Consider the following 14,892-nt stretch of genomic DNA (forward strand, 5'->3'; position numbering starts at 1 on the left):
CACTTGAAATGAAAATCAACTTTTCATTTTAAATATTTTAAATTTTAACTATTAAAATCTTATCTTATATTAAAGAAATAATTATCAAGAAAATAATATTTTTAGCTAAATTTTCAGTCAGATTAGAAAAGGTTACTGAAAAGGGTAAATTATTTTTTAAAAAATTATATATATATATATATATATATATATATATATATATATATATATATATATATATATATATATATATATATATATATATAGCATTAGTGTATAACTAATTTAAAGAAAATAGAAAATAATTTATAAATGAATTTATTTTAAATTTAAAATTAAATAAAATATTATTAAATATAAAATCATATCAATTATTAATAAATTTATATATTAACAATCGAAATAAAATTAATTGAAACTTTTAATTAGTAATAAAATTTTATATTGAAATATAGGGAATTTATATTAAATTACATTATTAAAATAAAATAGGAAATAGGACAAAACGATTAGTTGAATTATTAATCAATAATCACATTTACCCAAAAACACCATACGTGGCTCCAATCTAATGCTCAAATTTTGGAAAGCGCGTGTTTTACGCTCCATAAAAAACGGACGATCTTTCTTAACAGCGGACGGAAGCCTCATATTCTATCTATGCCCTCACTGCAACAACAAACTCGACTACTTACAGCGTGATTCTCACTCTCGCTAAATCTGACCCTTGCAGAAGCAATCTTGTCGATGCTAGCCGCGAGGCGAGTACCAAAGCAAATTCGTACAGCCTAGCGAGTGAAAGTTTAGTTTATCTGTCCTTCTAAAAAGGCCACGTGTGTCACGTAACGGATACAACAAAAAATTGAAAAGTAGAAAAAGATAACCTCACTTGGCTGTCGTTCTAACAGATCACTGGCCAATGTTACAGAGCCAGGTGATTTTTCTAGAAATATGACGTGTCAAAGTTGCTCTCCTCTTTTCCCTTTATATTGAGACCTTTTTAGCGGACGGCCTCAATTTTCTCAGTCTCTGTCGCGGCTGGTCTTCACGGCTTTCTTGGTGAAGAAAACATTATTTAAATCTGGTGCTCCAAAATTTTCTCGAGAAAATCTATCAATCACATTTTCTCGGAGAATCTGAAATTTCCTGATCCAATCAAGCGAAGATTCTCAGAATCAGTAAATAAAATTTTTCTTAAAAACTTCAGGCTTAATGTGCCTGCATCCAATTGCCTTCCATTTTCCACCCCTAATTTCACTAATCACCAACCTCAAGGATTTACGTCTTTCCATTTTTTTCCTATTTTCCTTCTTGTAATTCTTGCTTTAATTGCTTTCCTTCCAACAAGCCTTCTTTTTTAGGGGTTTATTGACTGTTCCATTGGGCCTTGTTTCAATTCGAAACGCTCGTTCTTGGCGACTGCTCATAGTAGCTAGCGAGAGAGCGAAAGAGTGAGAGACGGGTGAATTTTTTTTTTAATATAAATTCATTAGGGGAATTCATAAGTGTAAATTTGTTTTTGTGCGATTAGATTTTAGCTCTGATCGCAAACTTTTGTACGTCTAGCGATTTCAATTAAGTGATTTTAGTTCGTGTTTCAAGAAAAAAGGGGAAAAAAAGGTGGAAGAAAGATGACGATCGAGTCGTTGCCAGGAAGCTCAGGGTACTTGGATTTGTTCCCAGAGAGGAGAATGTCATATTTCAGTAACACGTATGTTTTGAGATTAACTGTGATTGCTGGAATAGGGGGTATGCTCTTCGGCTATGATACAGGTATCATCATAATCATGTTTGGACTTGATTAATTTCGGCTTTTCCTTTTTTCGTTTAAGCACATAAAAATTTTTCTTTCTGGGATTTTATGATCAATCGGGAACCTGATGTGAAATGAAATGCTTATGGTTTTTGCTAGTTTCAATTCTGATTTAACGATGTTTGGTTGCAGGTGTTATTTCTGGGGCCCTTTTATACATAAAAGACGAATTTGAGGTGGTCAATCAGAGTAGCTTCTTACAGGTGATACTTTTTTTTTGGGTTAATCAAAAGAGTGATGTGAGACATATGTAAAAAAAACTTTCAATTTTATATTTCTTTTTATTTGGTGTCATGTTTGTGTGGGTTGGGAAAGTTACATAGATGAATTGAAAAGAAGGGAGTAAATCTGATTTTTGTCATTCGAATAGTGATGAGATGTTGATGGTGGTATGATGGGTTGATAAAACTCAGAAATTGGAATCTAAGTAGGCCCTCAAATTTTTGGCTTGTTAATCTGACCTTTTTGAGTTGGCAGGAAACAATTGTTAGTATGGCCCTCGTCGGTGCAATCATTGGAGCTGCATCTGGGGGTTGGATTAACGATGCGTATGGACGCAAGAAGGCTACCCTAATTGCTGATGTTGTCTTCACTGTTGGATCAGTTGTCATGGCAGCTGCACCAGATCCATATATTATTATTCTGGGTCGATTTTTAGTTGGCCTTGGTGTGGGTGTCGCATCTGTCACAGCTCCTGTGTATATTGCAGAAGCATCTCCATCTGAAGTAAGGGGGGCACTAGTGAGCACAAATGTTCTCATGATAACTGGTGGACAGTTCCTTTCCTATCTCGTTAATCTTGCTTTTACGGAGGTCAGGTTAATCTTTGCTTCTACTTTGCGGCATATTAGAATATAGTTTAGCATCTTCATTTTGTTGGAAATAAACTAAGACTATGAGACCCAACTTTGATCATTCCATATCCGTGGAAATTTATAAATATATACCCGACAGTTTAGGATTGCTTAATAGATTGTTGGATATTGATTCTCGATATAAATATATATATATGTATGTGTGTGTGTGTGTGTGTGAACCGTGTAAGTGAAAATCTTGAGTGAATGTGCTGTGAGAGGCCAAAATAAAGGCGAAAGTGTGTCTTAAAGGACTCGGAGATCAATTTGAAGTGAAACAAGGCTCTCTCATGTAATAAACAACTGAAGACAGGTCTTATTCTAACTCATTTAGATTATGTTAATTTCATTTCTTTTGGGATGATTGCTTTATGCAGATTATCATACTTATGATTGGTTGTTTAGAAATCATAAATAAACTAACCTTAGATGGAGGCATGCTGACTGGAATATCCTTGTTCAAATAGTCTATTTGGTAATATTAGTTTCAATATTTTCTTCTTTTTCTTTTTTTTCTTTAATAATGACTTTCAGATGGTCAAATTTTCAAATGAATGCCAAAGAATTTAACATGGAAAAAGATTTTTTTTTCCCTCTCTTTTCAAAGGATTCTTAAGACTCTGAAAAATTGTAAAAGGTCACCTAAGTAAGTTGCTTGTAGTGGTTTCTATGATGTTGAGAGCAGTAGTGCTGCATTCTTTGCATCAGCATTTCTGGATTGGCTTCTGATGTATCCAATTGCTTCAGTAATTTTATTTTGAAGTACAAAGTTACAGCAAAGAAACTTGTTATATTCACATGTATATACCCTGTTCTGTGAAAGTTTTCATGGTGCAGCTTTGAAGAGACATCAAGATAGAAAATGGGGATTGCATTTTAAGATTTGGCACTGAGAAACACCACTGCCGGATTCCCTCTTTTTCTTTCCTGCCTATTATAGATGATCCACAGTGCAGTTGTTGTTAATGGCATGTGACTGATTTCAATTGGCTTAAAAACATTATAATATATATTGCTTGGTTTTCATATTCTTATACAAAATAGCATTTATAAATAGTTCCTTTTCTCTTTGCCATTGGCATCATTATATTCACTATATTAATATACTTATATGGGGTGAGCTAGTGCATAGTGTGATATATAACAAATGGAAAGTGAGAACTGTATTTTGACAATATATTATGCTCTTGGATTTTGCTTCTGTGGAAAGAATATAAAAAATTACATACAAATTATGTTTTTAAGTCTTTCTATAAAAACATTTATAAGAATTTTTCTCTAATTTTCAGTTCCATTTTGCATTTAGAAAAGCAACACAACAGGAGTGCTGCATTCTTAAAAGTTTATTGCATTTATTGTATTTTTAAGTTTTTTCTGAAATAAACTTGCTCTTAATCATTGAAACTCAATCGTTGTCTCTAACTAACCTCATCAAGGACATTTGGAAACTTTTAACTTAATGCTCTCTACTTCTTTTTGTTGAGGGTTAATTAATAATTATGTGGAAGACCAACTTCCCTTGTTCTAATCTTAGAGGCTTAAATGGAGTTATACCTTAAAATAGGCTGATGTACTTTTCACTTGAAAAGGTTTTGAAAACATTGATCATTTGATTCTATTGGTTCTTTGGTGCTGATGTCATACTCTTGATGTTTATTTCACATATTTTGTTCATTATGATGAAGGTGTTATATGGTCCCTGGTCTTTGGTATGAGCCAAGTGACTTTAAGCCCGTTATGAAAAATCCCTGGTAGTTAGGTAACAGTATCTCATTTTCTCTGTTGCCTTTCTACTGGAAATACTGTTTGGCTAGTACTCTCTATACCTTTTTCTGTATATATTATTAGCCCATTTTTATTGTTTAAATCACTGCAGTTTCTCTTGTTCCAGCTTTGCCAGCGTTTTTGTTTCTCTGCCATCACGGAAAAATTAGTCCCCTAAAAAAGGTCACACTTGGTTGGTCCTCTCAATAATGTATAAAATATTATAGCCTCATCAATTTAAACTTTCTTTTGGAGATTATTTTATTGATGTTAAGGCTCAAAGAGAAGGCATGGACCTATTAATCATGTATACATTTATATAGTTTGATTACAGGAGAAAATTGCATAAAGCTAATGCATTATTTCCACAATGCTAATTGAACAATTTTTTTCAAAATAGGGCAATGCAAAACTCATATCTTCTCAAATTTGTTGACAAAAATGAAATAACTTGTCATAGCATATACAAAATTCTCAGCATTTTAGGGCATGATTATTCTTTCTTTCTGGGTTTTCCAAATTTTTGTCTTGTTTTTTGCTTTCTAATGTTGTTGCTTTGACAGGTCTCTGGAACCTGGCGGTGGATGCTCGGAGTTGCAGCGGTGCCAGCTGTGGTTCAGTTCTGTTTTATGCTCTGTATGCCAGAATCTCCTCGTTGGCTTTTTATGAAGGTATTCAATGTGCCAATCATTCTGTGCAGAAAGTACTTTGAAAATACCATCACAAACCAGCTAATAGTTCTCATTTTAATATGCAGGATGATAAAGATAAGGCCATCATGGTACTTGCCAAAATATATGACATTGCTCGATTGGAGGATGAAATTGATCACCTATCTGCCTCTTCAGAGGAAGATCGCCAGAAACAGAATAATATCAGATACTTGGATGTGTTCAAATCAAAAGAAATAAGACTTGCATTTCTTGCTGGGGCTGGACTTCAGGTAAGATCAGGCAAAAATTCTCAATTCCTATGCATCCTAATACTGACTTTATCATTAGATTGAGCATGCTTGATGAACATTAATTATTCTATGTGCTGCACTCTGGATTGGAAGATAGGCTCCATCAGTGATGTTGCAATCAAGACATCTAGGTACTTGATTACCATTTGGCAAAGTTATGTGGCAAATGGTCAATTTTATAATATAATTTTCATTTGGAAAAGATCCTTATTTTTGCAAATATGCTTTCACATATTTTTGTGGAAATTTTGGATCATCTAGAGTATAAGGATTGTTTTGTAGTCAAGTCTTTGTCTGTTTATTAAGAATGAACATTTTGCAAGTCTTTCTAGTTGTCCTAGTCTAGTTGATAAGAAATTAGATCCATAAATGTCCATGTTGTGTTCTTCTCCTTCTTTTTTATTTGATAATAAATTCTAGTATTTCAATGTGTTTTGAACACTTTAATGTCTAGTACTTTTAGTTATCTCCTTTCACTTTTCTCAAATTAGTTCTTTTTTCTCTCTTAGTTGGGGGTCTTTTTTCTTGTTTTATCTTTTATCTTTTTACGGACTAGCCTCGAGAAAGGTGCCATTTGGATTTGTGCAGTACACAGTAAATCATTTTTTTGTTGACCCCTTCTTCCAAGAAATGGAACTTACAGGGTGTGAGCTTTGGAATTCATTGTATAGATTCATCTCCTGGTTGTTGAATATAGAATTGTGGCTATGCGTAAGTTTGGTGTGCTCTTGACACAACCTGTTTCCAGCATTAGAGATCCAAGATGTGAGCTGTTGGTGCTTCTCTATATTGAATTTCTTTCTTCTATAAACCAAAAGAAAATGTGTTATGTTGAATATGCGTCCAGGTGATTGCATTTGCTTGGACGTGCTTTTAGGAATCTTGTCAGTGTTTGTGATATCATGCTGCATATTGTCAACTTTCTGGTGAGTTGTGCAAGCAACCAAGTGAAGGAAGGAAAAATTAAAAAAAAAAAAAAATATATATATATATATATATATATATATATATATATATATATATATATATATAAAGGAATTTATATGAACTAGATAAAATGTTACTTGCAACTAGGAACTCTCAGTGCTTTATGATTGACCCAGATGTTTGTGATGTTGCAGGCTTTTCAACAGTTCACAGGCATCAATACAGTTATGTACTATAGCCCAACTATTGTTCAAATGGCTGGCTTTAGTTCCAACCAAATAGCACTTCTCCTTTCCCTCATCATTGCTGCAATGAATGCTGCTGGAAGCATTCTTGGCATTTACCTTATTGACCATTTTGGGCGGAAGAAGTTGGCTCTCTCAAGCTTAACTGGTGTAATTGTTTCTCTTGCCATCTTGGCTGGGGCATTCTTTGGCCAATCATCTGATTCTTCAAATTCACTCTATGGGTGGCTTGCAGTGTTAGGGCTAGCCTTGTACATTTGTTTCTTCTCACCTGGAATGGGACCAGTTCCATGGACTGTGAACTCAGAGGTTTACCCTGAGGCTTATCGAGGGATATGTAGTGGAATGGCAGCTACTGTGAATTGGGTTTCTAATTTGATCGTGGCCCAAACTTTCCTTTCACTTGCCAGTGCTGTGGGAACAGGTCCAACTTTCTTGATCCTTGGAGGTGTGGCTGTCGCAGCGGTTGTGTTTGTGATTCTGTTTGTGCCAGAGACTAAAGGGCTCACATTCGTTGAAGTGGAACAGGTATGGAAGCAGAGAGCTTGGGGCAGTAGTTATAACACCGAGAGCCTTCTCGAGCAAGGAAACGAAACGCCATAAGCATGTGCACAGCCCAATAATATCAGCATCATATATAAAGGTTTTGAAGATAGTTTATATCTATCATAGTTTTCTGGTATCCATAAATGTGATATGCATGGAAATATTTTGAAATCAGTTCAGCGCAGTCTTAAATATTCTAGGGTTTAAAACTTGGAGAAGGACATGAAGCTTATGACTGTTAGATGTATGCAAGTAAGACTCAATTTGGCCTTGAATCCTGGGAGTCTTTTTAAGTGACGCCCTAGGAAAGGCTGTTCTTTTAGAATTGTGTTCTCTATTTTATATGTGGGAAGTTGTATTCATTTGAGGGACATGGACTCGCCTTCTTGTATTTGGGTGTAAAGATTATATGTGATGCTGATGCGTTAAACTTAGCATTGAAGTAATTGCTCTCTCCTGCTATCATTTTTCTTCCAATTAGAAAGCCTAGGGCTGTTTATTTTTGGGTTGGGCTCATGAAGGAATTAAGTAAGACATCTTTGTCGTTTTAAGTGTTTTCTCCAACCAAAAAATATAAGTATGGGTTTCCTCTTCTCAATGCTTAAAATAAAATGTCGGCAAAAACACAAAATTCACAAGAAACTTGTAAAACACCTTAAAAATGTCATAAATAAGGTTGTTAAATGTTAATGTTTGAAATAAGAAAATGGACAAAATATCATTGGGAAAAGTCTTCAAAATTAAGTTTTATGTAAAATAATTTTATATATTTTCTAATAAAGTAAATAAGTCAATACTAAATAAAATATTATTTTTTAAGTAAAATATTTTTTTAATTTTAAATATTAAAAATTATTTATTAATTTTAATTAAAATAAAATGTAAAAAATTATAAAAATTGAAAAAATAATATTTTATTAAATATAAATTTATTTAACTTTAATTAAAAGGTACTGAAATTTATTTAGCTGAAATCTTACCAAGCTTATTCAATTTTTTCCAAATATCATATATACATGGATTGAGACGAGAGATGGATGAAATTCATTTGACATCATAAAAAAATTTGCAATTTTTTTCAACCAATGCAATCCTGAAAGAGACTACTTCTGCTTTCTTTTGACAATGCATAATGTGAATGCACCTTCAGCCTCAGCCTCCGCCTCAGCCTCAGCCTCCAAAATTATTATAAATGTTATAATGATTGGCCACTCTGATTTGGTTTTTGACCAATTCATCCACCAATATCAAAATTTTTTTTTATTTAACATTTCTTGAAGAATGCACCAACACCCAATTAATTTATATATAAAAAAGATGACTTTAGTGCTGGATTTAACAACTAATGTAATTTATGATAGTTTGTAACATATAGTTTGCATTTTATCTATTATATGCAACATGAGAGTTCTTTTCCAACAAGTGACTTAACTGCATCAAAATCAAATTATTAAGGCTTTGTTTGGTTTAAAATTATCCATTTTCTAAAAAGTATATATATATTTCTTAAAAATAGTACATTTTTAAGTAACTTATTTTTTAAAAAGTACAATATAAATATATTTATTATATAAATTAACTTTTCAAAAAGTTATTTATTTTTAAATTATAAAAAATAATAATATCCATAAAATAATATAAAATGTAATAAATTAAAAGATAAATTAATAAATTATATTATATTTAATTAGAGAATTACCAAGTCTTAAGTTACTTCTCTTATGCGAAAAAAAAAATGCATTACTTTTCAGAAAGTTGATTTGATAATGCATATAAATAAAATCATTTTTATCCCCAACCAAACAAGGCCAAAGTCTTCACCTACTTATTGGAAGAGAAAATTTTACAATACTCCTAAAGCACATAAATTTAATGCTTCCTTACTTTATATAAGCATGGAATCTCTATAAAATACGGGAGATGAGTCTAACATAATTATTAGTGAGGATATTTGTGCACTAAATAATTTTATTTTTCTCTTAATTGGCCCATTGAGGCTTTGGGAGTCTCTCAAAAATAGGAAAATAATGATATTTTGTTATCCATATATTCTTTTAGGCTCAAATGACACACTTCTGACATATTTCACTGAAAATACATATCAAAATTCTTCAAGACCTCTTTTGAAAAGAGCAACTTGCTTTCAGAATAAGTGTGCTTTCTTGTATGAAATCATATCCCTTGGACTCATATATGACATTTCTTCTTCCTTTTGCTAATTTTTATAGGGTCCACCACATGCTGGAAGGTATGGTATGGGAGCAATATGCTTGCAAGAGCATCCTGCTTGATAGGCTTCAAAACCTTGTGAATGATGCCACAGACAAAGGAGCAGGAATTATTGTCATGGGAAGTTTTGGCCATTTAGCTGAAAGGTGTGCAATCAATCAGTATTTCCCCCACCCATAAATTTTGATTTGGGCTCAGCCATTTTGTCATCTGGTCCTTTATGATGACACAAGTAACGATTGATGATCAATTGGAATTTGCTTCTATAGCTTTATTATGGCCTGCTTGATTCCACTATTAAATATAATTGATAACCGATAATTGATAACTGATAATTGATAAAAATTAATTTATATTAAATATTTGATAAAATTTAATCTATTTACTGTTCTTAATATATAAAATGACTAATATATATATATATATATATATATATATATATATATATATATATATAAAATGACTAATATATATATATATATATATATATATATATATATATATATATATATACATTTGTGTGTATTGAGATGTATATAAAATCATTTTCCATTAATAAGAAAAAGTAAATGACAATGATTGAAAGTAGAAAGAAAGCAAGTCCCTCATATGCTAATTGAAATAAGATGCTACCCATATAAGAAACCAAAGGGAAACAAGGATACAGCCATAATGCAAAGGACAATTATAAAGTTCCCACCAATGGGGCAACAAAGGTGAAAGATCCCAACACTCTTCCTTCACATGACCTTGGATTAATTATTGTTTTGTTTTAATTGGAATATTTATTTATATTTTTACCTTTCACAAAAGAAAATTTACTCTTATATTTGTAGAATAAATAAAATAAATAAATTATATCCATAGTTTCAATTGCGGTTGCTTATTCTCAAATATATAGAAGTAGTTAATATTTTTATTATAAGTTGTGAATTTGTTATAAATAAGACTAAATTATAAGAATTTCACTTAATTATGTATAAGGTCAATTAATAAAAGAAAATTTTAGTAAAAAGTATGTTGAATTTTAAATTTTATAGTTAAGGAGATTTTGTTCTAGTGATTAATGGAAAAAAAAAGTTGTGGGGAATGATTTAAAATTAGTATTTTTTTTTTTTTGACTTTTTTCTGTTACAAAATTGGTTATAATGTATATTTTGCCCATATATTCAAATCTTGAGAAAAGAAAAAGAAAAAAAAAAACTAAACTTAAAGTATCTTTTGGTCCTTAAACTTTAAAACCAAAGTATCTTTTGGTCTTTTAATTTGAAAAGTGTTTCACTTAAAAGAAAGTTTTTGTTTTCCCTAAATTACTATTTTAAATGTTGTTAAATAAATTAAGTTGAAATATTTTATAAATTGATTTTTAGTGATTTATAACTAACTTTGATTGGTTTAATCACAAAGTGATTTTAATCATTTAAATTTTAATAAACATCTTGAAAAAATAAATGAACAAATATTATATTTTTGTTAAAATTAATAGTTCACTAATTCATAATTACTTTTTAACATTTTTTTTTACATAAAAATATAAAAATAATTTCACAAGTGTATGATACTTGCCATTGTGGAGTAAGGATCCATGCTGGCAAATCAAAAGACAATACAACATTTCAAATAAGAACCTTTAAACATAATCATAGTTGCCAAAGGGAATTCCATTAACAGTTTGGTTAGCAACAACTGAAAATCTGAGAAATATGCTAAAGACATGAGGAATATGTAATCATGGTTTGGATGTCACAGCCATGTAGAAGAAGTTTCAAAGGCAGTTAGGGGCAAATGTGCATTTACAACTGTGTTATAGAGCAAAAAGGAAAGTCAAGAAGGTGATCCAAGGGGATTTGGCAGAATAATACAGAAGAATACATGATAGATTGAGAGCATGAATTGCTTTTGTACAGCTGATTATGCATTTATCATGAGTAAATTATTTTAATAACATAACATAAATATTCCATTTCATCATATCAAGCAGAATTACACAGATAACATAGTCATGGGCAATTTTGTGCCAATTCACTTCACACAGACATTTTTACAAACACCTTCTGTGCGTAGTGAAGATAACTTACTAACTACTACAAATACAAAACCTATACCTGTCTTCTGAGCCTCATTGCATATTGCATGTATTCCACCAATTGCTTTAGAGTTGTCTCTTATTCAAGCAAGTGCTTCGCTTCATTTTCAATTCTTAGATCATTCTCCAAAAGCCTGATAAGCATCCGAGTTTGCTTTACCACTGTCATCAATTCAACCTCCCCAGCTCAATTGAATCCTTATAGCCCTCAATTTCATCCTCACAACCTTTTATCTTCTCATTCAAATTGTTAAATATTCTTTTATATCTATTACAAGGCGTTCCGTCGTCAACCAATTGAAAGAAGGTGCATCTCTTCTCTTCCATATTATACCTATTAGTCTACCAGAGCTGTGAAATTTCTTTCCATGGTTTCCATCTGTCATTGTAGTCCAAATAAGTGCTGTGACTCCACATTTACATACTTAAAGCTTGCTGGAACTTGAACTTTCTATACTGCTCTGCACTCTGCAATGAGTCTGTGTTTCAATTCATCTTCAACCTTCATTACTCTACAATGAATTTTAGAATTAGGACTTAAAATATTAATTAATTATAATTTTTAAATTTTACATAAATCAGTAGAAGAAAAAAAAAACTAATTGATTGTTCAATGTCACATCCATGCGCCTTAAACATTGGATATTTTTACTAATTGTGGCACAAAACATTATTTATACATTTTTCATTACATTTTTATGAAATTTAAAGATTTAAAAGTTATATTTTTATGAATTTAAAATTTTAATTGCTATATTTTTATAAAGTCTATATATTAACTAAAGCTAAGAATACTTAGCGTCAAAGTTATATATATTAAATGACTTTCAATACAAAATTCAAAGAAGAATTATTATATATACTTGGAACACAATGTTATTAGATGATTTGGTACACCAAACTAATAAAATCACAACACATCATATGTATTAAAATTATACTGCTAAGTTAAAAACTTCCATGCAACAATGACAATACCTTTTACATTTTCTCACTTGGTTATAGCAACTAGTGTTAATAATTTGGTATGTTATAAGGTATATTCTGTATATTAAAAAAATAATGTATTAAATATTCATATAAAATTCATTACACAATAAAATTAGAAAGGTAAAATCATTACTCTATCAGTGAAGATACACATGCTTGTCAGACCTAATAATTAGGGATAAATTTTAATAATTATTTTTAAATTTATATAATTATAATATCACAGTTCTCAATTTAAAAATATAATATAAAATTCTCTCAATTTTTAAATTTTAATAAAATTTCTCTAATTTCTGATCACTAATTTTTTAGATAGATACTGACCTAAAAGTTCTAGCGTCGTACTTATTCAATATTTTTCTTTTCTCTTTTAAGTCATATATAAATTGAATCATTATCTTATTTGTAAAAGGAATAATGTTTTACGTGGAGGAAAATAATTTTAAGCTTTGCATAAAAGAGAAAAAAGAAATATTGACTAAATGCTACGTTGAAACTATTTATATCGATATTTAATTGAAAAATTGGAAAATTGGTAATTAGAAGTGAAATGAATTTTATTGTGTAAAATTTAAAAAATAAGAAAATTTTATGTTATATTTTAAAATTAAAAAACTAATATATAAATTTAGGGGTAATTATTAAAATTTATCTTAATAATTTATTGAATGATTTTTTAAGAAAAAATTATTAAATATACTCAGTGTATATATATTATTTTTTATAATTATGTGATACTCACACTTTAATTATAAAAAGAATTTATTTTTTATGAAAAAAAAATATTTTTTAATATTTATGACGTATTTAATAATTAACCTTTTTAAGAGTGGAAAGCTAAAAGGGGCTTTTTGCGTAATTTAAAAAAGGAAAATGTTACGTTACCATGCCTGGAACGGTTGTATGATTGGCTGGACAGGCAGTAGAACAGAACTCTCTGGAATCTCAAGTTCTCAACACGGGTATCTTCCTCTGCATCACACGTACATTTTACAAATCCTACATCCGCCAACATAGATAAACATCTTCTGGATCAGGCCACTAGCCAACTAGCCATGCACTTGATCACATGTAGATTCGGTTGCAGGCTGACATCGAGTGGATGAGAGTGTAGCAAAAAATGTGGTAGTTGCTGAAGTGCGGGGCCCATTCAGTGTTTTGAGGCAAATAAATGTAGTTCACCGGAAATGCTGACTCATGTTTCCCGCGTAATTATTGACTGATAGAGACAAGCCACGTGGGTTGTTGGCCTGTAACTGTCCTTATTGTAAATCTCGCAATCGTAGGGCCCCACGTGGCTCATTGGGGATCACTTCATGGGTTCATGCACATGCACTCTCTGCAAATGTATGCCCTTGCTAAGTCCATGCATGCATGTCACAGAAAATGTGGGCCCTTTCACCTTTCAACAATAATAGTTTAGCTTTTATTTAAATGTTTATTTTAATAATAAAAAATAATTTTTTAAATCATTACTAAAAAATTGAAAGATATTAAGGATTAAATTTAATGATCAATTTAATTATTTTTTATTAAATAGAGGAAATTATTTTTATTAAATATAAAATTTTCAAGTTAGCTATCTCATAGGAACTTAAAAAAAAAAAATATTAAGATGACTGAATCAAGATGCTAGTTGACATTTGATCACACGAATTAATAAAAAAATTAATTGAGTCGTTTGGTTTTTAGTTGATCAACTTTTTTATCTTATTCAATTAAAAATTTCAACAAAGTTTACTAAAATCAATTTAGTGAATCAAGCTAAATTTAATAATATTATTAATAAAATATTTAACTTAATTTATAACCCAATTAAACTAATTTATAAGTTAGAATTTTAAGTTGATATGTTATTTAGAATATATTTAAATTTTATAAATTATATTTATAAATTAAAAAAATAAAGAAATAAGTTTTTCATTCTGATACTTATAAGTTTGATATTTATAAATTAATTTGATAAACATATTAATTTATTATTCTTACTTAATTTTAAAATTTCAATATATACCCTCATTATTTTCTTTATATATATTAATTTAAATAAATAATTTACATGAATTTAATTGAATCTTAAAATAGTTTCTATTAGAATTTTTGAAGAAAATATATTTCTATTAGTTTTTACTAAAATATTTGTTTATTTAAATTACATTATTATATAATTAAAATATGTATTTTCATAATATTATAGTAAAAAATTTTGTTAATATAATTTATTATTTAAGAAATAATTTAATATCTTTTTTAATTATTTTAATAATAAATATACTTATAAATTACTTTTTACCAAACACATCATTTATTTATCAACTACTTATAAATATTTTAATTAAATATGTAATTTTTTATAATTTTAAATGAGTATAAAATTAAATTAACTTATAAGTATTAGATATTTATCAACTCATTTTTATAAACTAAGACAAACACCCTTCAATGTTCCATTTATTTTGCAAAAAAAATATTTTATTGAAAATTTTTTTTTACAT

General features: G+C 29.7%; 1 protein-coding gene across 2 annotated transcripts; it reads left to right on the top strand.

Annotated features, from left to right (window-relative positions):
• Positions 1–986: 986 nt before the first annotated feature.
• On the top strand, positions 987–7,538 carry LOC131168744 (inositol transporter 1-like). 2 transcript variants are annotated; one of them, XM_058148403.1, is made up of 7 exons: positions 987–1,441; positions 1,569–1,752; positions 1,925–1,995; positions 2,270–2,605; positions 4,974–5,081; positions 5,168–5,353; positions 6,496–7,538. In XM_058148403.1, the coding sequence occupies exons 2-7, from the start codon at positions 1,611–1,613 to the stop codon at positions 7,147–7,149; spliced, it is 1,497 nt and encodes a 498-aa protein (XP_058004386.1). In that variant the 5' UTR covers positions 987–1,441; positions 1,569–1,610; the 3' UTR covers positions 7,150–7,538. The 2 variants fall into 2 exon arrangements, with proteins under 2 accessions (XP_058004386.1, XP_058004385.1); XM_058148402.1 differs by having other exon boundaries at positions 987–1,752.
• Positions 7,539–14,892: the final 7,354 nt, after the last annotated feature.

This window comes from Hevea brasiliensis, chromosome 6 (assembly GCF_030052815.1).
Source record: "Hevea brasiliensis isolate MT/VB/25A 57/8 chromosome 6, ASM3005281v1, whole genome shotgun sequence".
Classification (NCBI taxonomy): domain Eukaryota; kingdom Viridiplantae; phylum Streptophyta; class Magnoliopsida; order Malpighiales; family Euphorbiaceae; genus Hevea; species Hevea brasiliensis.

Coding starts and splice junctions, on each gene's coding strand:
- LOC131168744 (XM_058148402.1), top strand. CDS start 1,611: ATGACGATCGAGTCGTTGCCAGGAAGCTCAGGGTACTTGGATTTGTTC. Junction 2,606..4,973: donor TTAATCTTGCTTTTACGGAG/GTCAGGTTAATC, acceptor TTGCTTTGACAG/GTCTCTGGAACCTGGCGGTG. Junction 5,354..6,495: donor TTGCTGGGGCTGGACTTCAG/GTAAGATCAGGC, acceptor GTGATGTTGCAG/GCTTTTCAACAGTTCACAGG.